Source organism: Mobula birostris, chromosome 5 (genome assembly GCF_030028105.1).
Source record: "Mobula birostris isolate sMobBir1 chromosome 5, sMobBir1.hap1, whole genome shotgun sequence".
In the NCBI taxonomy this organism is placed as follows: domain Eukaryota; kingdom Metazoa; phylum Chordata; class Chondrichthyes; order Myliobatiformes; family Myliobatidae; genus Mobula; species Mobula birostris.
This window is the reverse complement of record NC_092374.1, coordinates 162,194,772-162,221,737: the sequence shown is the minus strand read 5'-3', so window position 1 is coordinate 162,221,737 and position 26,966 is coordinate 162,194,772. Positions and strand designations below refer to the sequence as shown.

Genomic DNA, 26,966 nt, shown 5'->3' with positions numbered 1-26,966 from the left:
CATCAATATGAAATATTAACTCTGTTTCTCTCCCCACAGAGCTGCCTGAGCTCATGAATATTTCAACCCTTTTATAGCTGTCTAAATATGATTGGTCTTTCTAAGTACTCTTAAAGGGTACTTGGGCCAAGGAACTTTCCTTGTGCTTTAGAATACAGAACAGCACAGCATAGGAACAGGAAGGACAGGGCCTCCGACCCATGATGCCTGTGTTCAATGATATGCTAAATTAAACAAAATCTCTTCTGCCTATTCATAATTCACATCCCTCCATTTCCTGCATATTTTCATGTCTACTTAAAGGCCTCTTAAACACCTCTGTTGTACTGCTTCAACCAATTCTCCAGGTAGTCCATTCCAGGCACCTATTTCAAACATAAAATGTTAAAATTTATTCACTAATTATTCTTGATAATAGCTTCCAGCATTTAATTAGGGACAGATCGGGACTGAAGCCCAGCCTTTATCTAATGTATTTAGCTTGTGATATGTTAATATATGTGGGTTAGCTTCTTCATTGAAATTCAGTTTGAGTGAAGACTGAATCAGAGTTCAACACATAAGCACAAAAGAGGAACAATTTCTATTGCTCTAACAACCAAAACTGCACAGAAAAGCTTACCTTTATTTGCATCCATTCCTCCAACTGCATACAGAGCTCCTACTGTAGACTTCCGAGGCCTAGTCCTTGGACTCTGCATTAGAGGCCTTCGTTCTGGCAACAGATGATACTTCATGGCTTCTAATATAAGTTTTTGGCACTCAAGGTCATCTTTGAAAAGAACATTGTTTTCAAGGTCAGCCAGAAGCTGAAAAACAAACAAAAACACAACAATGCAGACACTAATTTCTATGTGTAACAAGAATGTATCATGAAGTAAAGATTGGTCCAAGTAGTTACAAGTAACTCTGATGCAATTGTAAACAAAAGTTAAACTCACATGGCTTTAGCAGCACTTCAAGTTTACTTCATAGATTGTCTAAGAACAAACCAATGATGACAATAATGGAAAACTATGTAATGTTTGAAGTTTCCGTCACTAAATTGAATTTTATATATAGTGACATGCTTCTTGCTGTGAAATGCAGAGAATTAACCAGCAATATACACTCAATGGTGACTTTATTAGGTACATCTGTACATCTGCTCATTTATACAAATATCTAATCAGTCAATCATGTACCAGCAACTCAACACATAGACGCATACAGACATGGTCAAGAGGTTCAGCTGCTGTTCAGAACAAACATCAGAATGGAGAAGAAATGTCACCTAAGTGACTTTGATGGTGGAATAATTGTTGGTGTCAGACAGGAAGGTTTATGTATCTCAGAATCTACTGATGTCCTGGGATTTCCACACACAGCAGTATACAAGGTTCAAAGAAAATGGTGCCGGAAACAAAAAAAAAACATCCAGTCAATGGTAGTTTTGCAGGTGAAAAGACCCTGTTAATGAGAGAGCTCAGATGAGAATAGCCAGGCTGGTTCAAGCTGACTGGAAGGCGACAGTTAACTCAAATAACCACGTGTTACAAGTGTGGTGTGCAGAACAGCATCTCCGTGTAAGGGGTTTCTTCTTTTATGTTACTGAATAGGCTAATTAAAATGGCTTCTTTGTTATGTTAACTGCTGAGGAAGTTCTCTCACTAGCAGCTTGTTTGGGTTATATTATTGATAAGAGTATGAATGAACCAATTGGGATAGATATTATTCTTTCTTGTGCGTCTGTAAGCTATTGTGATGCGCGGGTTTTTGGGCAGAAGGCGCAACGGGGAGAGAGAGAGTGGACGCGATGCTGTGAGCTGGCCAACGGGGTGGACCCCAAGCCGGAGTCTGAGGTCCAGGGTCTTCGGCGAGGAGAGGAGATGAAGACAGACTCATGTGGAGCGTCTGGTCGACCACCGTGGTTGGTCCCAGGCGGCGGGTCGAGGTGGTCAGAGGGGATCAAATGGTGAAAAGAGGATCATTACTAGAGCTCCACTGTTTGTGCATGAAGAGCTTGAACTTTGATAAGTTTGGCACCTTTTACTTTCCTTTTATATTTTATCTCTATTAATTATATAGTTCCAGTAATATCTATAAACTGTAAATCATTTAATCCTCAGCTTTGCCTATTGTCTGTTGCCGGGGCTGGGGCCGAAGCGCTCTGCAGAGATGGTGCTCGGTGCCCGATGTCGGAGAGCTGGTCAGAGGCTTGGAGTTTTCGGATGGACTCGGAGTTGGACTGTGGTTGGATGCTTCCAAGATGCTGCATCGGCAAGTTTGCGGCGCTGGAGGTTCACCGTCTGCGTGAGGTGATGGGACTTTCAAGAGACTTTGAGACTTTTACCGTGCCCATGGTCTGTTCTTATCAAATTACGGTATTGCTTTGCACTGTTGTAACTATATGTTATAATTATGCGGTTTTTGTCAGTTTTTAAGTCGGTTTGTCACGTGTTTCTGCGATATCCTTCTGGAAAAACATTGTATCATTTCTTAATGCATGCATTACTAAATGACAATAAAAGAGGACTGCGTGTCCTCATAATCTAATCTAATATGGTGTATTGTCTGTTATTTGGGTGGGGTGGGGTACATCACACAGCATCCACTCAAACTTAATTACCCAGTTTGGCGGGGCTGAAGGCTGCTTCCTCTAGACGAAAGCGAGTTGAGCGAGCCTGAGGCTACATCTGAATGAACAACACATCAAAAACTTTGTTGAAGTTGATAGGCTACAGTAGCAGAAGGCCACACCAGGATCCACTCCTGTGCCTAATGAAGTGGGTACTGAGTGTATATCATTACAGTACTGCACCGATGTGATTGTGAGCTACGAGCAAATTTACAAAGTATAATGAATGCTGAGAGAAAATACTGTAGGAAAAGAGATCTATTATGGCTTTATATCTGCGGAGACCATGCTCAGTTTAAAGACTGTCAGTTTGCTCTCCTAAATCTGAGCATTGTAATTTTATTATATTTGATTCACATTGCCTTATTACTACCTGTATGATAGTACCACTATAGGGATACAACAATGGAATCCTGTTACAGTCTGGACACTTGTGCTTTCTGTCTTCACGAGGGCAGCTTGGACACAATCAGAGCCAAACATAGTGCATCTCAGCAGTCAACATCCTGAAGCAGGGTGATAAAAGAACTTTAAAGACCCCCAATGCATACCATTGATCCAGGTCAGTTACTCTTGCCGTATGCCATGTAAATCTGCTACTCTAGTGGTGGCCCATGCCATGTATGCATTGTATTTTCTTTTTTTTTTGTCCATTACGCCACTGGTGTTTAGGACAGCAATGAAGGTCCTCTTTGTCTGGTGGTGTTCACGGCTTCCTTCCTCATGTCTGAACGATCGGTACACCACTCATAGTCTGGCTTCTACCCTTTGACTTGTTTAGCACGGGTGTCACTGGACACCACTCATGCTGTTCAGGAGCCAGACAGCATGCTCACAAATATCCAGACAGAAGTGAGCAGATGTTTGAAACACAACAGGTTTCACTGCACTATTGAAAAACAGTTCTGAATCCTAGTTCTCCTGGTTCTGTTGTTGGCTCCCCTTCAAACAGTTGTGAAGTTGTTAGATCTAGTCACCACACATCAGTCATCAGCTTGAAATTTCGGCAAGCTAAAGAGTGATTAATGTTTACTGTCAAAGTTCAAATGAGCTAAGAATTCAAACATTTTGCTAAAGCAGCCAAGGAAACCAGAACTGTGCTGAATTGATAACATACAACATTATTCACAACAGTTCATGAAGTGGATTATGCTATTTAAATAATCTAATAGCCAGATTAATCCTTATCTAGAGCAAAATATAATTTGGAAATAAATGTTCTGAATAATTTCCATATATCATTCTAACTAGTTATATCTCTATTTCACCTGCATTGCAGATTCCTCTTCACCAACCATTCCCTTGTTTCTGCTTAATGACTAGTCAGCTCCTCTTTGGGGCATCTGCTAGAAGGCATTATGTAGGATTCTGATGGGCAGTGTTGAACTTGGACTTTAGTTGACCATGACTCTTATGTCCCAACTTTCAGATTCAACTTACAGGACACAGCAGCTAGATTGACAGGCACACCATTTACAAACGGTAGGTATACTGGCTCAATCATTGTACCACCAAAGCATAGCAGCAGTTTATACTGCCTACAGAATGCACAGTAGTAACTCACAAGGACAGCACCTTGACATCAAGCAGGTCAAAGGAGCAAAAGCTTAGGAACACCATCACATGGAAGTTGCCCTCCAGTCTACACACCATCTTGACTTGGAAAGATCTCACCGTACCTTCAACATCACTAGGTCAATACCATGGACAACCTCCCCAACAGCACTATTGTTGTACTTACACTTCGAGGACTGCAATGTTTCAGGAGCATTACTCATCAACACCTTCACAAGGGCATCTAGGGTTGAGCAATAGAATGGCTCAACTTGAATGGATAGCAATATTAAAGAAAATCACTCATCATCAGTATGATCAATTCCTATGAATGATCTCTGGTACAGTAAGGTCAGTCAGTGGATAAGTCTGGTCCAGTAAAACAAACTGATTACACTTTTCACAGCTGTAAATGACAAAGGAAGAGAGAGATGCCAACTGGACGAGCAGCAGCTATCTGCCTCACTAATGCCCTATTGGAGAGGAAATTTTCTACAGGCACCCAGTCTGGGCAAATTGTGACACTTAGACTATTAAATTGCAGTTGATTATCAAAATGAGTTTAAAAACCAATCACTTCAAGAGCAGCAGCGATGGATGATAAAGACTGGCCATACCTGTAATAACCAGAAATAAGAAGAAATAAAAATGAATAGAACAAGAAAAGAGTAGAAGCCACAATTAAACCCAGTATTGCTTCACTACATAGGAGGCCATTCAGTCCACTGAGACTGTACTGGTTCTCAAGACATTCTCATCATCCAAACTCCACATATTTCTCCTATTAGAGTGACATAGGAGTAGTTAGGCCATTCAGCCCATCAAAGCAGCTCTGCCTTTCCATCATGGCTGATCCCAAATCCCACTCAAAGCTATTAACCTGCCTCCCCATTAACATCTGTCGGACAATGCTGAGGATGTTCTACGAGTCTGTGGTGGCCAGTGCGATCATGTTTGCTCTTGTGTGCTGGGGCAGCAGGCTAAGGGTAGCAGACACCAACAGAATCAACAGACTCATTTCTAAGGCCAGTGATGTTGTGGGGATGGAACTGGACTCTCTCACGGTGGTGTCTGAAAAGAGGATGCTGTCTAAGTTGCATGCCATCTTGGTCAATGTCTCCCATCCACTACATAATGTACTGGGTGGGCACAGGAGTACATTCAGCCAGAGACTCATTCCACCGAGATGCAGTACAGAGCGTCATAGGAAGTCATTCCTGCTTGTGCCATCAAACTTTACAACTCTTCCCTTGGAGGGTCAGACACCCTGAGCCAATAGGCTAGTCCTGGACTTATTTCCTGGCATAATTTACATATTACTATTTAATTATTTATGGTTTTATTACTATTTAATTATTTATGGTTTAACTGCAATGAAAACCAAATTCCCCTCGGGATCAATAAAGTATGACTATGACTATGACTATGACTATATCCTTTGTTGCCCTGACCAATCAGTAAACTATCAACTTCCGCCATAAATATACCCATGGGCTTGGCCTCCACCACAATCTGTGTCAGAGTATTCCGCAGATACACTATACTCCGGCTAAAAATTTCTTCCTAATCTCTGTTCTAAAAGTCACCTCTCAATTTTTCAGTTGTGCCCTCCAGTTTTGGATACCCCACCACAGGAAACATCCTTTCCACATCCACCCTATCTAGTACTTTCAACATTCAGTAACTTGAAATGAGATCCCCCTGCATTCTTCTAAATTGCAGTGAGTACAGGCCCAAAGCTGCCAAATGTTTCTAATATGTTAACCCCTTCATTCAGAATCGTCCCTGTGAACCTCAACTGGCCGCTCTCCAACGGCAACACATAAATTCTGAGATATGGGGCCCAAAACTGTTGACAATACTCGAAGAGTGGCCTGTCTAGTGTCTTATAAAGGCTCAGAATTATCTACTCGCTTTTATATTCCTGGATGTTTCTGGAAATGAATAGGTTATCATACAAGGAACATTTCATAACTATACTCGCTGGAATTTAAAAGGATGATCGGGCATCTCATTGAAATCTTTTGAATGTTGAAAGTCCTAGACAGAGTAGGTGTGGAAAGGATGTTTCCCATGGTGGGGGAGTCTAGGACAAGAGGGCACAGCCTCAGGATAGAGGAGATACATTTAAAACAGAGAGGCAAAGAAATTTCTATAGCCAGAGGGTGGTGAATTTGTGCAATTTATTACAACAGACAGCTGTGGAGGCCTGATTATTGGGTGTATTTAGAACTTAGTAGATTCATGATTGGACATGGCATTGAAGGTTATGGGGAGAAAGCTTCAGAGTGGGGCTGAGAAGGGAAAAAAAAATCAGCCATGATTGAATGGGGGAGCAGACTCAATGGGCCAAATGGCCTAATTCTGCTCCTAAGTCTAAAGTCTTGTATTCTAATCCCCTGAAATAAATTTCAACATTGCATTAGCCTTCTTTTCCAATAATTTTGTTATCCAAATTGTTGACAAACAAATGTGATAAGTAGTGTCTCAATACTAACCCCTGAGAAGCACCATTAGTCACTGGCAGCCAATCAGAAAAGGCCCCCTTTATTCCCGCTTGCTGCCTCCTGCCTGCCAGCTATTTCTCTATCGTTGCCAGTATCTTTCCTGCAACGCCATAGGATTTTATCTTGGTAAGCAGCCTCATGTGTGGCATCTTATTAAATGCCTTCTGAAAATCCAAGTAAATGTCATCCACTGCTTCTCCTTTGTCTACTCTGCTTGTTACTTCCACAGAAAAAACTCTATTTCTCAGGTAAGATTTCCCTTTACAGAAACCATGCTGACTTGGACTTATTTTATCATTCTTCTCCAAGTACCTGAAACTTCATCCTTAATAATAGACTCCATCACATTGCCAGCCACTGAGGTTAGGCTAACTTGCTTATGATTTTCTTTCCTTTGCCTTCTGCCTTCTTAAAGAATAGAGTTACATTTGCAATCTGCCATTGCTTTGTCCCCCATTACTTTCTCAGCAGCATCATTTTCCAGAGATCCAGTATCAACATTCAGCTCCCTTTTATTCTTTATATAACTGACAAAAACTTTCAGTATCCTGTTTATATTATTGGGTAGTTTGCTCTCATATTTCATCTTTTCCCTTCCTAATACTTCTTAGTTGCCTTTTGTTGGATTTTAAAAGCTTCGCAATCATCCAACTTCCAACTCATTTTTTCTACATTAGATGCTGTTTCCTTGCCTTGTCTTTTATGCAGTCCTTAAGAGCCATTGTCAGCCATGGTTGTTTAGAACTACCATTTGAGAACTACTTCTTCTGTGGGACATATCTATTCTGCACCTTGTGAATTTTTCCTGGAAACTTCAGCAACCTCTTCTTTGCCATCATCTCTGCCAGTATCCTCTTTCAATCCGCTTGGGCAAGCTCCTCCTTCATGTCTCTGTAATTCTCCTTATTTCATTGTGATACTGCTACATGTGACACGGTTCTCCCTCTCAAAATGTGATGTGAATTCAATCATAATATGATTACTGCCTCCTAAGGGTTCCTTAATAAATAAGCTCCCTAATAAGATCTGAGTTATTGCACTACACCCAATCTAAGATAGCCTTTCCCTGAGTAGGCTGAAATACAGGCTGCTCTAAAAAGTCATCATGTAGGCATTCAACAAATTCCCTCTCTTGCAATCCGACACCAACCTGATTTTCCCAATTCCCTTGCATATTGAAGTGCTGCCTTACAATTGTGACATTACCCTTAATTCAGCTTCCTTTGCAATCTCAATCCTACATCTTGGCTACTATTTGGAAACCTATATATGATTCCTATAATGGTTTTTAACCTTTGCAGTTTCTTAACTCCACCCACAAATATTCAACATTCTCTGACAATATCATCTCTTTCTAAAGAGGTAATTCCATCTCTTACCAACAGAGCCACACCACCACCTATGCCTTCCTGTGTGTCATTTCAATACAAAGTATATCCTTTGATGTTAAGCACCCAACTATGACTTTCTTTCAGCCACGACTCAGTGATGCCCGTAATGTCATACCAACCAATCTTTAATTGTGCCATGAGTTTGTTCAGTTATTCTGAATGCTACGTGCATTTAAATACAGCACTTTCAGTCCTGCATTCTTTGGCCTTTTAAATTTTGCCTCTGTGGTTCAATTTAATTATTTCCTCTGTCTGCATTTGTACCCAGTCATTGGCTTGCACGTGGCCAAGAGGTTAAAGCATTGGACCAGCGACCTGAAGGTCCTGAGTTCGAGCCCCAGCCAAGGCTACTTGTTGTGTCCTTGAGCAAGGCACTTAATCACACATTGCTCTGCGACAACACTGGTGCCAAGCTGTATGGGTCCTAATGCCCTTCCCTCGGACAACATTGGTGTCGTGGAGAGGGGAGACTTGCAGCATGGGCAACTGCTGGTCTTCCATACAACCTGTCCCAGGCCTGCGCCCTGGAGAGTGAAGACTTTCCAGGCGCAGATCCATGGTCTCGCAAGATTAATGGATACCTTTACTATTGGCTTGATCTTCTTTCCATTCATGTTACACCCATTATCTACTTGTAAACCTGCTGGTTCATCCTTAGCTTTATCATACTGATTCCCATCCCCCTGCCATTTTAGTTTAATGTTAGTTTATTTTAATATTTAGTTTAGTTTAGTTTAGTTTAGTCAAACAGCTCTAGTAAACCTGCCTGCACGAATACTGGTCCTCCACTTTTGTACAGGTCACACCTGCCCCAGAAGAGATCCCAATTAGGCTGAAAGATGGCAGATGGAGCTTAATGCTGAAAAATGTGAGGTGCTACGTTTTGGTAGAACTAATCACAATAGGACATACATGGTAAATGGTAGGGCATTAAAAAATGCTTTAGAACGGAGGGATCTAGGAATAATGGTGCATTGTTCCCTGAAAATGGAATCTCATGTGGATAGGGTGGTGAAGAAAGCTTTTGGTTTGCTGGCCTTTATTAATCAGAGCATTGAGTATAGGAGTTGGGATGTAATGTTAATTTGTACAAGGCATTGGTAAAGCCAAATCTGGAGTATTGTGTACAGTTCTGGGCACCGAATTATAGGAAGGATGTTAATAAAATTGAGAGAGTACAGAGGAGGTTTACTAAAATGTTGCCTGGGTTTCATCTCCTAAGGTACAGAGAAAGGTTGAACAAGTTAGGTCTTTATTCTTTGGAGCGTAGAAGGTTGAGGGGAGACTTGATAGAGGTGTTTAAAATTATGAGGGGGATTGATAGAGTTGACGTGGTTAGATTTTTTCCATTGAGAGTGGAGAAGATTCAAACAAGAGGGCATGGGTTGAGAATTAGAGGACAAAAGTTTAGGGGTAACATGAGGGGGAACTTCTTTACTCAGAGTATGGTAGCTGTGTGGAATGAGCTTCCAGCAGAAGTGTTCGAGGTAGGTTCTATGTCGTCATTTAAAGTCAAATTGGATAGATATATGGACAGGAAAGGAATGGAGGGTTATGGGCTGAGTGCAGGTCGGTGGGAACAGGATAGGGTAAGAGTTCAGCACGGACTAGAAGGGCCGATCTGGCCTGTTTCCGTGCTGTAATTGTTATATGGTTATATATTATCCAGAAATCGGAATCCCTGCCCCCACTCTAAATTTTCAGGCACACATTTATCTGCCACATCCTTCTATTCCTAAACTCACTGTCATGTGGCATAGGCAGAAATCCTGAGATTACCACCCTTGAGGTCCTATTTCTGTTTCCTTCCTAAATCCCTATATTCTGTTTTCAGGACCTCCTCCCTTTTACTACCTATGTTGTTGGTATCAATATGTATGACAACTTCTGGCTGCTCTCCCTCCTTTTTCAGGATATTGTGGACGCGTTCAAAAACATCGTGGACCCTGGCACCTGGGAGGCAAACTAGCATCCACGTTTCTTTTTCCCATCCACAGGATCGCCTATCTGTCCCTCTAACTATAGAGTTCCCTATTACTGATACTATTCCCTTCAGTTTCCCACCCTTCTGAACCACAGGCCCAGACATACTGCTGCTGTTGCTTCCTCCAGGAAGGTCATTTCCCACCAGTGGTACTCAAAATGGAGTACTTATTGCTGAGGTGAACAGCCACAGGGGTGCTCACTACTATTTGACATTCTCCCTTCCCTCTCCTGAAAGTCACCCATTCATCAGTCTCCTGTAGCCTTGGGGTGACTACCTCTCTGTAGTTTCTTCTACCACTTCTTCACTTTCCCTAACAACGTCAAGCTGCAGCTCCAGTTCCTTAACACAGTCTCTAAGGAGCTGCATCTCAAAGTACCTGGTGTAGATATGTCCACTGGGGAGATAGTTAGTCTTTTTAACCCAATATCAAATTCAACAAAATCAGGTAACTTATTCCTGTCAGTAACATAGCTAGCCAAGTCACCCAAAAGATCTCTGTTTATAATATTGTTTTGCTCCCTGCCAACATGTCCTGCTGAGAAATTCTTAAAACTCTGAATCTCGTAGTTTATACACCTCCATTTGTCAGTGCTCTCTCTCCCTATGACTTAAAAATCAAATAGCTTCATGAGTTTGATCTCTCTTTAAAAATCCTGTGCTCATTCTATCAGAGGTGTATCCTTTGTGATCACTGTCTCTACAACTTGCTTTCTAACCTTTACAGTTCTGACAAAAGATCAATTGTCCTAAAATGTTAACTCTATTCCCCTCTCTGCAGATGCTGCCTGACTCCCTGAGAGTTTTGATATTTTCTGCTTTTGTTTTTAATTCAAACTTCCACACTCTGCAATTGTTTGATTGATTTTCAACAATTTTAGAACTTCAGTTTTTCCAAGTTTTACCATCCATATTCCCTGTCTTGCAATTGCAATTATTTTTCTGATTCTCACCCCCTCAAGACTAACACTACTCAAGACTAAACGAATGTGCACTAATCCCTACCACATTGCTTAAAGTTGTAATATTGCTATTTTCATGATTTTTCAGAATTTTTTCTTCACAGGGGAATAGTGTGAAAGGGACTTGCTGTTCTCTTCCCCTCTCCCCACTTACTTGGCTTCTTCAATCTTGTTTCACCTCTAAATATATTATCTCTGAAGAGGTCATCCACCAGTAACATGGAATACTTATTATTCTTCACAGACACTACCTCGAAATATCCAGCATTTTCTGGTTTATATCTGATTCATGACATCTACAATATTTGATTTTCTAATCTTCATGTTCACTTTATATTCTGTTCCTATCTTCACCATTATCATAGACCAGATCCATGCTAGAAGTCAGAATGAAATTGTCTTTTGTGTCCGTTGTTTGCCGTTCTCTCTGTATACTTCTGCAAAATCTCCAAGCCACACACACAGAAAAAAATACTGAAAGGTTGGAGAGAAGGCTATTTAACAACTGAACAGGAACAAACCTACAGCTTCCTCCTGAATGCGAATACAATAATAAAAAGTATTGAACACAGGGCTACTACCTCACACATTGAGATTAACCCTTGTGGCACTGTGTGTTTCACCTCTAAATGCTTGTAACTGCATAATTAGTCAAAAAAAAAGAGAAAAACATTGTTAAACTTTATTTGATTATGTCTTTCTCAGATTGCAACTTCAGACTTTGGCTTATATTTATGTTTTTGATGGAAGGTGGTGCACTTTCTATGTGTTGTTGGATTTATAGAAATCATATATATGCCAATTAAACCTAATATACTACCTTAAACAGTCATGTCAGATAAATAAAATCATCGCATCTAAGTTCCCATCAGTTACCTTCACCTGGAGAACAAAGAATTACAGATGTGTGGCAATAAGTCTATTATCTTCCGACATTGACCCAGTACTAACATCCAACAACCAGATGGGATTCTATTTTCCCACAGAGAGTGTGAACAGATGCCCATTATTCTGCACTATTCATGCTTGGACCTGCTTGAAAGCTGTTTTTTCTTTCAGATGAAGCATCCTTGCAGTTGATTGATACCCATTGCAGGCAAACTCCTGTGGTTTGGAAGCCCCTCAGCACCAATCTGTCCAAGAACTGAGTATTGGGTTATTGAAAATCAATGACACTTGGTTTAAAGTTGGCTCTGTCTATTGCATATCAGTGACAGCTCTCGGGCTGAAAGAACATATTTATATGCTGCTGACTCACCGAAAGCTTCCAACACAGTGCTATATTTCAGATTTCTACCATTTCCATCTTCTGTTCAGCTCTTTAATTGGTAATTGGCTTAATATTGTCACATGTACTGAAATGTATTGCAAAACTTTCTTTGCATGCCATCCAGACAGATTAATACATGGACAAGTATATTGGCGGTGGGGGGAGCAGAACGCAGAATATAGTAAACACAAGAGATTTGGCATATGCTGGTAATCTGAAACAAAACACACAAAATGCTAGAGGAGGGGAGGATGAAGTGACAAGCTGGGAGAAGATAAGTAGAAGCGGTGAAGTCCTGAAGAAGGAATCTGATAGGAGAGGAGAGTGGGCCATGGGAGTGTATCTCAGATTCTCACTTCATTTCCCTTCCCCACCCACCTATTCACCTTCCCCCTCAACTGGATTTACCTATTCCTGCCAGCTTGCACGTCTTCCCCTCATCTTCTTATTCTGGTTTCTTCTCCCTTCCTTTCGAGTCCCAATAAAGGGTTTCAGAATGAAACACTGGCTGCTTATTCCTCTCCACAGATGTTGGCTGACCTTGAGCATTTTGTGTGTGGTGCAGATTATACTTTTATAGCTACAGACAAAGTGCAATGCAGGCAGGTAAATAAAATGCAAGGGCCATGATGAGGTGGATTGAGAGATCAAGCATTTTTCCTTAATGTATAAGACGTCTACAGTGGTATAGTAGCTGCCCTCGAACTTGGTGATATGTGCTGTCAGGCCTTTTGTGCCTTTGAGCTTTTTATATTTGTTTGGTCTCCTTTACGTCCATGTTAACATGGAAAGGTAGAAAATAAGGTAAGAATTCAGTCGTTTGAGACACAAGAGACTGCAGATACTGGAATCCAGAGGTAAAAAATAAACAAATTGCTGAAGTAGTTCAGTGAGTCGAGCAGCATCTGTGGGAGGAAAAGGCAGGGTCAACGTTTCAGGTTAAGATCCTAGATTCAGTCTCTTCAGCCTGCTCTGTTTTTCAACAGAATCATAGTCTACCTTCTATTTAAAAAAAACATATTCCTGGATGTGTTTGGTGTCCAGAAATCTGTCTCTATTTCCTTCTTAGTGTCATGGTCCGGCCCATGAAGTCTGCGTTCTGGTTCACGCTCTGGTCCGTGGACTGTGGACTCCAGGTCTTCTGGCTGTCCCTTCTTTCAGTTGGGCTTGATCATAGGCACCTGATGCTCGTATTGGGGCTGGGAATAAAAGTGGCCCTGGCTTCAAGTTTGGTTGCTGGTTTGTCTTGTCAGTATCCCATCCTCACCTCTGTGGGGTAAGTCAGGCTGTCTTTGCCATTACCCTGCGGTTGGATCTGTACCTTCCTGTCCTTACCTCTGTTGGGTAAGCCAGGCCATCTTTGACATTACCCTGAGGCTGGACTGATCCCTTCCTTTCCCCTTCCTTCTGAAGCCTTTGCCTGCAACCTGTGTCTGAAGCTTTTGCCTGCGACCTTGTCAAGTTCAACCACCGGAGCGAGACCGGAGCCTTGCTGTGTCAAGAAAAGGAACTGTCTATTGTTGAGTTGAAACTGTCTCTGTGTCCATGCCTTCGCTAGGTAGGTCTGGCCATTTGCCGCTACCTAGTGTTGGGTACCATCTCTGGGTCCACACATTCGCTAGGTAGGTCTGGCCGTTTGCCGCTACCTAGTGTTGAAAACCATCTCGTCGTGTTCAGCATTCTGTGTAAAGCCCTGGCCCCAAGTCCTGTTCCCCAAGGAGGGGTCCCGGCTCTGTATTCCTGTCTCTCAAGTCCCGGTCTCTGTGTTCCCGCGCTCTAGACCAAGGTTCTGTTTTCCAATCCTCCCCAAGTCCAAGACTTTGTGTTCCGAGGTTCCTATCGTCCCAAGTCCAAGGTTCCGAGGTTCCTGTTGTCCCAAGTCCAAGGCTCAGCTATTCTTGAGTACCAAGTCAAGGCTTCGTGTTCTCGTCCTGTGCTGGAGTCTCTCGTTCTGTCCTGTGGCCTCGCCTAGTCTTGTCTTCCAAGACCGCGTCATGTCTTCGCCTAGTTCCGAAGTCCGAGCCCGAGTCAAGACCCAGGTTCTGGGTCCTCGTCCAGTCCTAACCCAAGCCTCGTCATGTCCTCGGCTCAAAGAATCCAAGCCTTGTCATGTCTTCACCTCGAAGAACCCAAGCCATGTCCGGTCCTGTGGCCACGTCATGTCCTCGCCTAGTTCCGGGGTCTGGGCCCGAGTCAAGACCCAGGTTCTGGGTCCTTCTCCAGTCTCTGGCTCGGAGGCCTAGCCCAGGCTCTTAGTTCCCATTTCCTTGTCCCGGTCTCACTTGCCTAGCCAATGTCCTAGCCCTAGTCTGTGTTCTTGTCCCAGCTCTCTAGTGAAGTCCTGTTCCTAGTACTTCAGTGTCTGTGCTTTGCATTTAGGTCCGCCATCAACGCCCACCCTTTATGACACTTAGATTTTCATAGCCATTTGGCATCCACTACCTTCTGAGGAAGAGATTTCTATAAAACTGATCACCTTCTGTGCAAAGAAAACTGTCATTTCTCTAAAAAATGTCTTACATCAAATCCTGAGACCCAATGAAATTCATTACCTCTGCAGCCAAATTTTGAAATTGTGTTGTCATATAGCATAGAAATATGCTCTTTGGTCCATCAATTTCCTGCTTCCCATCAAACATGCATCAAACATTTTATTCTCCCCACATTCCCATTAATTTTCATCATATTTTACTCCTCACAACTAAGGGTAATTTATAGAGGCCAATTGTTATTACCAGCCTGCACTTTTTTTGGTATATGGGAAGTAACAAGGGTAGCTGAGAAATCCAGGAAGACACAGGGAGAATGTGCAAACTCCACACAGACATTACTGGTCTTGGATGAGCTCTGGCTGCTGGAACTTTGAGGCACTGGTTCATCTAGTGTGTGTATGTTGTGATGTGGAAAATACATTGTACATTCAGTGGGATTTCATGGATATCAACGTGGTAATAACCAGGAAAACCACCTTTAGAATTGTGTAATTAGCAATAAATCGTGGCCACAATACCAGTGATGACACCCCTACCATCCACAGTTTCTGTAACATGAAACTAACATCAACAAAATATATTCCTACTCTGCTATAGTCAATCCCTGTAGCTTCTGCTGTCCTTGACACAGGCATTCAGCCAACTTTTAATAGTGCTGGGTCATGAATTGTTGCCAAAAGTTTGCTTTATAAACATAGAAACATAGAAAATAGGTGCAGGAGTAGGCCATTCGGCCCTTCGAGCCTGCACCGCCATTTATTATGATCATGGCTGATCATCCAACTCAGAACACCGCCCCAGCCTTCCCTCCATACCCCCTGACCCCCGTAGCCACAAGGGCCATATCTAACTCCCTCTTAAATATAGCCAATGAACTGGCCTCAACTGTTTCCTGTGGCAGAGAATTCCACAGATTCACCACTCTCTGTGTGAAGAAGTTTTTCCTAATCTCAGTCCTAAAAGGCTTCCCCTCTATCCTCAAACTGTGACCCCTTGTTCTGGACTTCCCCAACATCGGGAACAATCTTCCTGCATCTAGCCTGTTCAATCCCCTTAGGATCTTATACGTTTCAATCAGATCCCCCCTCAATCTTCTAAATTCCAACGAGTACAAGCCCAGTTCATCCAGTCTTTCTTCATATGAAAGTACTGCCATCCCAGGAATCAATCTGGTGAACCTTCTCTGTACTCCCTCTATGGCAAGGATGTCTTTCCTCAGATTAGGGGACCAAGACTGCACACAATACTCCAGGTGTGGTCTCACCAAGGCCTTGTACAACTGCAGTAGTACCTCCCTGCTCCTGTACTCAAATCCTCTCGCTATAAATGCCAGCATACCATTCGCCTTTTTCACCGCCTGCTGTACCTGCATGCCCACTTTCAATGACTGGTGTATAATAACACCCAGGTCACGTTGCACCTCCCCTTTTCCTAATCGGCCACCATTCAGATAATAATCTGTTTTCCTATTTTTGCCACCAAAGTGGATAACTTCACCTTTATCCACATTAAACTGCATCTGCCATGAATTTTCCCACTCACCCAACCTATCCAAGTCACCCTGCATCCTCTTAGCATCCTCCTCACAGCTAACACTGCCACCCAGCTTCGTGTCATCCGCAAACTTGGAGATGCTGCATTTAATTCCCTCATCCAAGTCATTAATATATATTGTAAACAACTGGAGTCCCAGCACTGAGCCTTGCGGTACCCCACTAGTCACCGCCTGCCATTCTGAAAAGGTCCCGTTTATTCCCACTCTTTGCTTCCTGTCTGCTAACCAACTCTCCACCCACACCAATACCTTACCCCCAATACCGTGTGCTTTAAGTTTGCACACTAATCTCCTGTGTGGGACCTTGTCAAAAGCCTTCTGAAAATCCAAATATACCACATCCACTGGTTCTCCCCTATCCACTCTACTAGTTACATCCTCAAAAAATTCTATGAGATTCGTCAGACATGACTTTCCTTTCACAAATCCATGCTGACTTTGTCCGATCATTTCACCGCTTTCCAAATGTGCTGTTATCACATCCTTGATAACTGACTCCAGCAGTTTCCCCACCACCGACGTTAGGCTAACCGGTCTATAATTCCCCGGTTTCTCTCTCCCTCCTTTTTTAAAAAGTGGAGTTACATTAGCCACCCTCCAATCCTCAGGAACTAGTCCAGAATCTAATGAGTTTTGAAAAATTATCACTAATGCATCCACTATTTCTTGGGCTACTTCCTTAAGCACCCTGGGATGCAGACCATCCGGCCCTGGGGATTTATCTGCCTTCAATTTACCTAACACCACTTCCCTACTAACATGTATTTCACTCAGTTCCTCCATCTCACTGGACCCTCTGTCCCCTACTATTTCTGGAAGATTACTTATGTCCTCCTTAGTGAAGACAGAACCAAAGTAATTATTCAATTGGTCTGCCATGTCCTTGCTCCCCATAATCAATTCACCTGTTTCTGCCTGGTGGCACAGGGACGGTCCTGGTTCGATTCAGTAAGTTTATCCAGAATGAGATTGGTTTCACAGTTCTGAAGGGAAACTAAAGTACTTACAATTAAGAATGATTGGACAGATAGAGAGAGAAAAAAAATCATCTCAAATTAGGATGGAACTGAGATTTAAGTTAATAGATTGGAAATCAGAGGGAATTTGAGGGAAAAAACAAAAGTGATGGGCACTGGAACTCACTGTCTGGAGACCGGTCGCATGCTGAAAATCACCGTATTCAAAACATAGCTGGATAAGCAGCAAATGTAGAAAAATAAACAACAGGGAGGGATTGGAGATATTAGCCTATAAAGTGGGATTCGTTTTGACGCTCCTCAGTCAGTATTACCATGTGGGATGAATGTTCTGTTCTGTTCTGCTTCATGAATTTCTGTGATTTTACTACAAGTTTTCATTCCAACATCATATTTTTATGGCAGTTTATTGCTATCCTCATTTCTGGGTTGCAAATGCTTCCTAGCATTTTTTCAAGGATGCTGATCTTGACAATTAATCCATATTGCTCCACAGAGTATTGGTCACAGCATGTGTTGGACTGAAGCAAATAAAAGATGAATGTGTCAGGCTGATATGCACAGTTAATTACACTTTGACATGCTTAGTTAACCATTTCATATTGTGTCTATAATAATTTCCAGACTTGACAAAGATACATATATTTATAGACAGAACAGCTTGACCTAATCAAATGGTCACCTGTTTTTTTTAGTATGCTCAGATCCAATATTGTAGTTGGTTTGGAACGCATACCAAGGGACCATAGAGCAAGATCAAACAAGTCAATGAAATTACTGATGGAGTGAGCATAGCTCTCTCAAGACATCATCATTGCTTCCTTTTCACACTCTAATCAAAGGCATCTGAGTCACATGCCATTTCCATCTCTGTAACTGCCAATATATTCCAGAAAGGTTCAGCAACAATTCGGTAATCTGGTCCACTGATGTTAAATGCTCGTTAAAATTTAAAAAAAAAGACTATCTACAAGATGCAACTTGCTAAACTAAACTATCTCTTTCTTGAATAGGTAAAACATAGCTTTAATAGATTTTTTTTCTTTTAGCTTGTGTATTCATTTTTAGACTTTGGACATCATGAGCAAAGCCGTATTTATTGCCCATCTTTAGATTAGAGAGAATCAGATCTATTATCCCTCACTAATAGAATATGAAATCTGTAGTTTTGCAGCAGCAGCACAGTGGTAGGATTGGCCTATCGTGGCAAGTTGATAGCTAGGAAATAATAATGTCTGTAGTCTCCTTCACGCTGTTGTTCACTAAGACAGGTAACATCCGTTACCAATGGTAGACACGTTCAATTAATTGCAGTGCGTGCTTCATCTACGTATCAGAAGTCACATCTTATGTTACATAACACACTTTAAGGTAAAGTCAATATTCACATAGACCACAAAAGTTTTCTTTAAAAAGAAGCAAGCGGAAGAAAAGTGTTAATAGCCTACATATATTGAACTATATCAGCAGCCGATCATTGACATTCGTAAAATTATGCAATTAATTGTTTACAGAGGCATATTCATAGAGATTTAAATAGTGTGCACATTTCTTTAATGCTCTTGTCTTAAAAATTCTAATAGTAATTTAGCACCCAATCTAGATAATCTTATAAACCATTTCTTTAAATAAATTCCACATCCTGTTATCTTGACTGTACCAGCTCCTAAATACATTGTTCAACATTTTCTGTAACACCAGACTTAGCACCATTAATTATCAACAATAATAGCAGGAATAATTATGCACTAATATTAGCATATACAAAATACCACCTCAAGGGTCCTGATCTTACTGCCTATGCACTCACTCCTTGTATCTCAGTTTCCCAAAAACACTAAACCTGTTTCCTCTCCAATTGCTTGTGCCCTTTGGTCCTAGAAACCCTATTATGAGAAACTTCCTTTCCATGTCCATATAAATTACATAAGGAGTGCAAAAAGAGAGGAGAAAAAAATAAAATAGTGAAGTAGGGTTCATGGGCTCATTGTCCATTCAGAAAGCTGATGACAGAGGGGAAGAAGCTGTTCCTGAAATGAAGAGTGTGTGTCTTCAGATTCCAATAGTTCCTCCTGAATGGTAGCAGTGAGAACAGGGCCAGGAAGATAAAACTGTTCACCCTTTCCACTGCTGATCCCTTGATGAGGACTCGTGTGAGTTCTCTCAACTTCCCCATTCTGAAGTCCACAATCAAGTCCTAGGATCATTCTTGTAAACCTCCTGTTGATCCCTTCCAATGCCAGCACATCCTTTCTTAGATAAGGGACCCACATTCTCTCGCAATAGTCCAAGTGCAGTCTGATCAATGCCTTAAATAGCCTCAGCATTGCATCTTTGCCCTTATATTGTAGTCCTCTCAAAATGAATGCCAACATTTCACTTGCCTTCCTTACCACTGACTGAATCCTGCACGAGGACGCCCAAATTCCTTCATTACTCATTCTCCTAATCTGACCAAGTCCTTCTGCAGATTCACTGCTTCCTCAATACAATATGCCCCTCCACCTATCTTTGTATCATCTGTAAATTTGATCACAAAACCATCAATTACATCATCCAAACCATTGATATATAACATGAAGAGAAGTGGTCTCAACAACAAGCCCTGCAGAACACCACTAGTCATTGCCGCCAACCAGAAAAGGCCACTTTTATTCTCATTCTTTACTTCCTGCCAATCAACCAATCATTTATTTGTGCCCCCATTTTTCCTGTATAACAATGGGCTTTTATCTTTTTTATCAGCCTCTTGTTTGACACCTTGTCAAAAGCCTTCTGAAAATCCATGTACATAACATCTACCCATACTCCTTTGTCTATCCTGCCTATTATTTCCTCAAGCAATTCCAACAGATTTGTTATGAAAGATCTTCCCTGAAGGAAACTATGTTGACTTTGGCCTACTTTATCATGTGCCTCCAAGTACCATGAAACCATATCCTTAACAATCAACTCCAACATCTTCCCAACCACTGAAGTCAGGCTAATAGGCCTATCATTCTGTTATTTTTTTCCACTTCTCTCCCTTCTGAAAGAGTGGAGTGACATTTGCAATTAGTCCTTTGGAACCTCCCACAAACTAATGATTCTTGAAAAATCATTATTAATGCCTCCACATCTCTTCAGCTACCTCGTTCAGAACGCTGGGATGTAGTCCAATCCAGGTGACTTGTGTACCTTCAGACTTTTCAGCCTCCCTGGCACCTTTTCCTTAGTAATGACAGCTACTCCCTTCTCATCCTGACGCTCTCAAATTTCTTGCACACTGCCGGTGTCTTCCACAGTGAAGAATGGCACAAAATTATTGAATTCAACCACCATTTCTTTGTTCCCCGTTACTAACTCTATGCAATTTGACTGTTCTGATTGGAAATTATTGAGTTCAAAGACTACACTAGTATTTGGAATGGCTCTAAATGAATTGGGAGATCTACAATAAAATAAAGGAAGGAGAATCACAGGTGAGTGAGGTGTGATGGGAAGATGGGGATAGTGCCAGGGGAGGTGTGAGAATAACCATTTGTTGTATGTAGGCATGCAAAATAGCTCAGCAATATATACTATAAGGGAATGGAAAGTAACACATTTCAGTGCTGTAGGATTGAGCAGATGAGAGGGAGAAGCACCAACAAGGAACAGAGCAGTTAAACATACCTGAGGTGGGAGCAATGGCAACCTGATGTACGCCAGCAGTGTTGCCAAATCTCGACATCTCCTTTGCACATCGTATTTCACCCACATCATCAGGGCATGGAATATTGTCTCTTCGTCAGGAACATTCACGTCGTCACTTACTAGAAGTTTAAGAATGTCATCCGTAGGCAGCAGCAGAAATTCCTGATTTCTGATCACTTCCATAATGTGCTCCTGTAAAAAAACACAGAAACAACTCTTTTCAGAAATCAATCTTTAGCCTTCATGGAGCGTTTTAATACACACGTGGTCCCAAATTTATAAAGACCAGCCTTTTTGGCATTGTATCCACTGATACTGAAGTAATTTTAAGACTTCATATGGAATTTTATTCAGAATTGAGAAGTTTACTATTACTGACATATGTTCTGAAATTTCTTGTTTTACAGGAACAGTACAGTAAAATACATCAAAATTACAATGAGTTACAAAAAATAAGTAAATAGTGAAAAAGAGGAGTAGTGAGGTAGTGTTCATGCATTCATGGGCCATTCAGAAATCTGAGGCCGGAGGAAAAGAATCAACCTAGTCCCATCGATCTGCACCTGGTCCATACCCCTCTCATCCATGTACCTATCCAAATTTCTCTTAGATGACGAAATCAAACTACATCCACCACTTGCGCTGGCAGCTCATTCCACACTCTCACCACCCTCTGAGTGATCAAGTTCCCCCTCATGTTTCCCTTGAACTTTTCATCTTTCACCCTTAACCCATGACCAATAGTTCTTATCTCACCCAAATTGAATGGAAAAAGCCTACTTGCATTTACCATATCTACACCCCTCAGATTGTTGGCAGAATTTCAGAGGGTGATGAGAAGATGTACAGGAGCGAGATATATCAGCTAGTTGAGTGGTACCACAGCAACAAACTTGCACTCAATGTCAGTAAGACCAAAGAACCAACTGTGGACTTCAGAATAGGTAAGATGAGAGGACACATGCTAATCTTCATAGGGGGATCAGAAGTGGAAAGAATGATCAAATTCAAGTTCCTAGGTGTCAATATATTTGAGGATCTATCCAGGACCGAATATATCAATACAGCTATAAAGAAGGCACAACAGTGGCGATAGTTCATTAGGAGTTTGAGGTGATTTGGCATGTCACCAAAGACACTTGCAAACTTCTACAGATGTACCATGGAGAGTAATCTAACTGGCTGCAGTATGGGGATCTACTGCACAGGATCAAAATAAGCTGCAGAGGTTTGTATACTTAGTCAGCTCAATCATGAGCACTAGCCTTTGTAGTATCCAAGACATCTTCAAGAAGCGATGGCTTGAAAAGGTGGCATCCATCATTAAGGGCCCCCATCACCCAGATCATACCCTGTTCTCATTGTTACTATTAGGAAGGAGGTACAGAAGTCTGAAGGCAGACACTCAGTGATTCAGGAACAGCTTCTTCCCCTCTGCCATCCGATTTCTGAATGGACATTGAACCCATGAGTACTACCTCACTTTTTTAAATTTCTGTTTTTCAACTACTTTAATTTAACATATATATATATACACACACATACACACACACAGGTATATATGGATAGTAAAACTGTATACTTAATGTTTTTCTATTATTATGTATTGCACTACACTGCTGCCAAAAAAACAACAAATTTCATGACATATGTCAGTGATATTAAACCTGATTCTGATTAAAGTCCTATCATACTCAACCTTTCCCTATAACTCAACCTGCCCTACAACATTTTTGCAAACTCTCTCTATACGTTCCTCTACATAGGTGACCAATCCACATGCAATACTCTAATTTAGGCCTCACCAACATCTTGTGTAACTTCAACATAACATCCCATCTCCTGAACCTAATGCATTGATTTATATAGGCCAATGTGCCAAATTCTTTCTTTTTGACTCTATCCACCTGTGATGCCAATTTCAATGAATTATGTACCTGAATTTCCAGGTCCTTTTGTTCTACCAAACTCTTCAGTGCCCTACCATTCACTGCGTAAGATCTAACTTGGTTGGTCCTACCTAAATGCAAAACCTCACACTTGTTTTTATTAAATTACATCTGCTAATTTTCAGCCCATTTTTTCAGTTGGTCTAGTTCCTGCAGCAAGCTTTGCTAACCTTCGCTCTCCACTACACCCACAATCATCCACAAATTTGCTGATCTAGTTTACCACAATATCATCCAGATCAATGATATAGATGGCAAACCACTATGGACCCAGCACCATTCCCTGTAGCACTACACTTGTCACAGGCCTCCACAACCCATTACTACTCCCTGGCTTCTCCTGCAAAGCCAATGTCTAATCCAATTTACTACCTCATCTTGACTGAACATTCTTGACCAACCTCTCAGGCAGGACCCTGTTAAAACCTTTATTAAAGTCCATGTAGACAACATCCACTGTCTTGACTTCATCAACTTCCCTGGTAATTTCCTCAAAAAATGCAAGATTGGTTAGGCCATAAGGGCAGAATTAGGTCATTTCAACATGGTTGATCCATTTTCCTCTCAATCCCATTCTCCTCTCAATCCCATTCTCCTCCCTTTTCCTCGTAACCTTTCATACCCTTACTAAGCAAGAACCTATCAACCTGTGCCTTAAGTATGCCTAATGACTTGGCCTCCACAGTCATCTGCGGCAACAAATTCCACAAGTACACCAAAACCTAGTTCAAGAAATTCTGTCTCATCTCCATTCTAAGTGGACATCCCTCTGTTTTGAGTCTCTGCCCTCTTGCCCTAAACTCCTTCGCCATAGGAAATATCCTTTCCATATCCACTCTATCTAAGCCTTTCATTATTCGATAGTTTTCAATAAGATCCCCTCTCATTCTTCTAAATTCAGGCAAATACAGGCCCAGAGTCATCAATCACTCCTCAGATGATAACCCTTTCATTGCCAGAATTTTTTCGTGAAGCTCCTCTGAACTCTCTCCAACAACAGCACATCCTTTCTTAAATAATGGACACTAAACTGCTCACAATACATCATGAGGCCTCATCAATACATTTAAAGCCTCAACACTACATCCTTGCTTTTATATTCTAGTCCTATTGAAATGAATGCTGAAGTTGCATTTGTCTTCTTCACCACCAACTCAACCTGAAAATTAACCTTTAGGGAATCGTGCATGAGGACTCCCTAGTCCCTTTACGGCTTGGATCTTTGATCTTTCTCCCTGTTTCCTCAACACTAATTGCCCCTCACCTATCTTGCTGTTGTCTGCAAACTTGGCTACAAAGCTATCAATTCCATCATTAGTAATGTAAAAAGATACGGTCTCAACTCCGACCCCTGCGGAACACCACTAGTCACCATCAGCGAATCAGAAAAGGTACCCATAACTCCCACTCTTTGTCGATGCATTGTCCATGCTAGTAATAATACCATGGGCTTTTATCTTGTTAAGCACCCTCTCAATGGCACGTGGCCAAGTGGTTAAGGCATTCGTCTAGTGATCTGAAGGTCGCTAGTTCAAGCCTCAGCTGTGGCAGCTTGTTTGTGTCCTTGAGCAAGGCACTCAACCACACATTGCTCTAATGTCTGTGCGAGGAGTGGCGCCCCACACAGACTTCCAATCTGCACCTTGTAAGGCAGGAAAATGCCTGATGCAGGCCTCTCATGGTCTGAGTTGACGTTCCCCTCCCCACCCTCTCAATGGCATTCTGAAAATCCAAGTACACAACATTTACAGGTGTATCCTACTTGTTATTTCCTCAAAGTATTCCAACAGATTTTTCAGGTAAGATTTTTCCTTATGGAAACCATGTGAATTTTGACCTATTTTATCATGTACTTCCACGTATCCCAAAGCCATATCCTGAACAATTGACTTCAACATTTTCCCAACAATTAAGGCCAGGTTAACTGGTCTATAATTTTGTTTCTTCTGCCTCACTCCCTTCTTGAAGAGTGGAGTGACATTTGCAATTCTCCAGTCCTCTAGAATTGTCTCAGGATCAAGCGATTCTTCAAAGATCATTACTAATGCCTCCACAATCTCTTCAGCCACTTCTTTCAGAACCGTAGGATGTAGTCTATCCGATCCAGATGACTGATCTACCTTCAGACTCTGAGTTTCCCAGGCACCTTATCCCAGGTAATAGGAACTGAACTCACTTCTGCCCCCTGACACACTCGAGTTTCTGGCATACTGTTAGTGTCTTCCTTGGTGAAAACTGATGCAAAATACTTAGTTTGTCTGCCAAATCCTTGTCCCCCATTAATACCTCTCCAGTGTCATTTTCCAGTGATCTGATACTCGTGCCCCTCATTTACTCTTTATATATCTGAAGAAATTTTTAGTATCCTTTTTGATGTTATTAGCTAATTTACCTTCATATTTCATCTTTTCCTCCCTTAAGGATTTTTTGTTGTTTTCTATTGGTTTTTAAAAGTTTCACTTTCCTCTAACTCTCTCAATTTTTTTCCTTTATTACAAGGGGTGATCCTTCCGATTGGTTAGTCCTCATCCAATCAGGTTTCCACTCTCCCACTTTGTTTACAATCAAATTCCAGTTCTTACTTACAAGGGGTGATTGATAAGTTCATGGCCTAAGGTAGGAGGAGTCAATTTTAGAAAACCTAGCACATTTATTGTTCAACATAGTCCCCTCCAACATGTACACACTTAGTCCAGCGGTCGTGGATCTTGGACCTCCAGAAAGTGTCCACAGCAGAAGCGATTGATAAGTTTGTGGCCTAAAGGCCAATTTATACTTCTGCGTCAAATCTACGCCGTAGGTACGGGATAGCCGCGTACCCTATGCCGTAGCCTGACGCGCACCTCCCCAAAAATGTAACTATGCATCGCGGCGATGCAGACCGCAACAACTGTGATTGGTCCGCTTGGTAGCATCACATTTCCTCCTACACTGCAACAGCTTCCCATTGGGCGACTGAAGGGCAGGGAAGGAACTCTGGTTGCAATGCTTTCCATAAAGCTTTACAGACCTCCGAAATTATGGAGGACCCTGTGCTTGACACCAGTTTGTAGCTAGCTGCTACAGCCTGTTGACTTCCACCTGAAGTTAAAACTCGAATGGTGATTGCCAATCTCTGAGTATAGTGTGCATACACTGATGCAAAATAAATGGTTGGAGACGATGATCTACCTGCCGACATCCGAAAATATTTGAAATGCATTTCCTCGTCCATGTCTCTCAGTGGCCGGACAAGCACAGAAAATTCACCCTCCTTCAGTTTCAGTCGCCATTGTTTGAAGTTTGAGTTTCTTCATGTGGAGTTTCAACACGAAGAAACTCAACACAGTAGCTTAGAAACCCCAACGTCAACTAGCGTTTTGGCGGTGAATTCCAGAGCGACGCAGACACACCAACGCATAAGTATAAATGCTCACAACGGCGTAGCCCACTTGTGTAGGCTACGGCGTAAGCTAGTACACACAAGTATAAATCAGCCTTAAGGTAGAAGGAGATGAGTTATACAGCTCTCATTACATGCACATGCAGTTCAACGCTTTGAATGATTATGCAGAAAGTTTGAAGTTAATAACCCATCAGGGGTTATTGATAAGTTCATGGCCTAAGGTAGAAGGAGATGGGTTATTAACTTCAAACTTTCTGCAAAATCACTCAAAGCATTGAACTGCCCGTGCATGTAACAAGAGCTGTATAACTTATCTCCTTCTACCTTCAGCCACGAACTTATCAATCACCCCTGCCGTGGACACTTTCTGGAGGTCCAAATCTGTATGCTCCACGACCGCTGGACTAAGTGTGTAAATGTATGAGGGAACTATGTTGAAAAATAAATGTGCTAGGTTTTCTAAAATTGACTCCATCTACATTAGGCCACGAACTTATCAATCACCCCTAGTATATGCCCCTTTTTAATTTGGCTTTGACTTTCTTTGTCATCTATGGTTGCATCAACTTTTATTTTGAATATATCTATCCTGGACCTTCTGAATTGCTCCCAGAAATGCCAGCCATTGCTGCTCTGCCATCATCCCTG

General features: G+C 41.7%; 1 protein-coding gene across 1 annotated transcript in view; it reads right to left on the bottom strand.

Annotated features, from left to right (window-relative positions):
* Positions 1-26,966, bottom strand: part of LOC140198407 (kelch-like protein 1) — a 231,910-nt gene that overhangs the window by 77,274 nt on the left and 127,670 nt on the right. Inside the window, exons 4-5 of the mRNA XM_072259500.1 lie at positions 20,964-21,176; positions 623-809 (exon numbers count right to left, since the gene is read on the bottom strand). Coding sequence (XP_072115601.1) covers positions 623-809; positions 20,964-21,176 — 400 coding nt within the window. The remainder of the gene's footprint in view (positions 1-622; positions 810-20,963; positions 21,177-26,966) is intronic.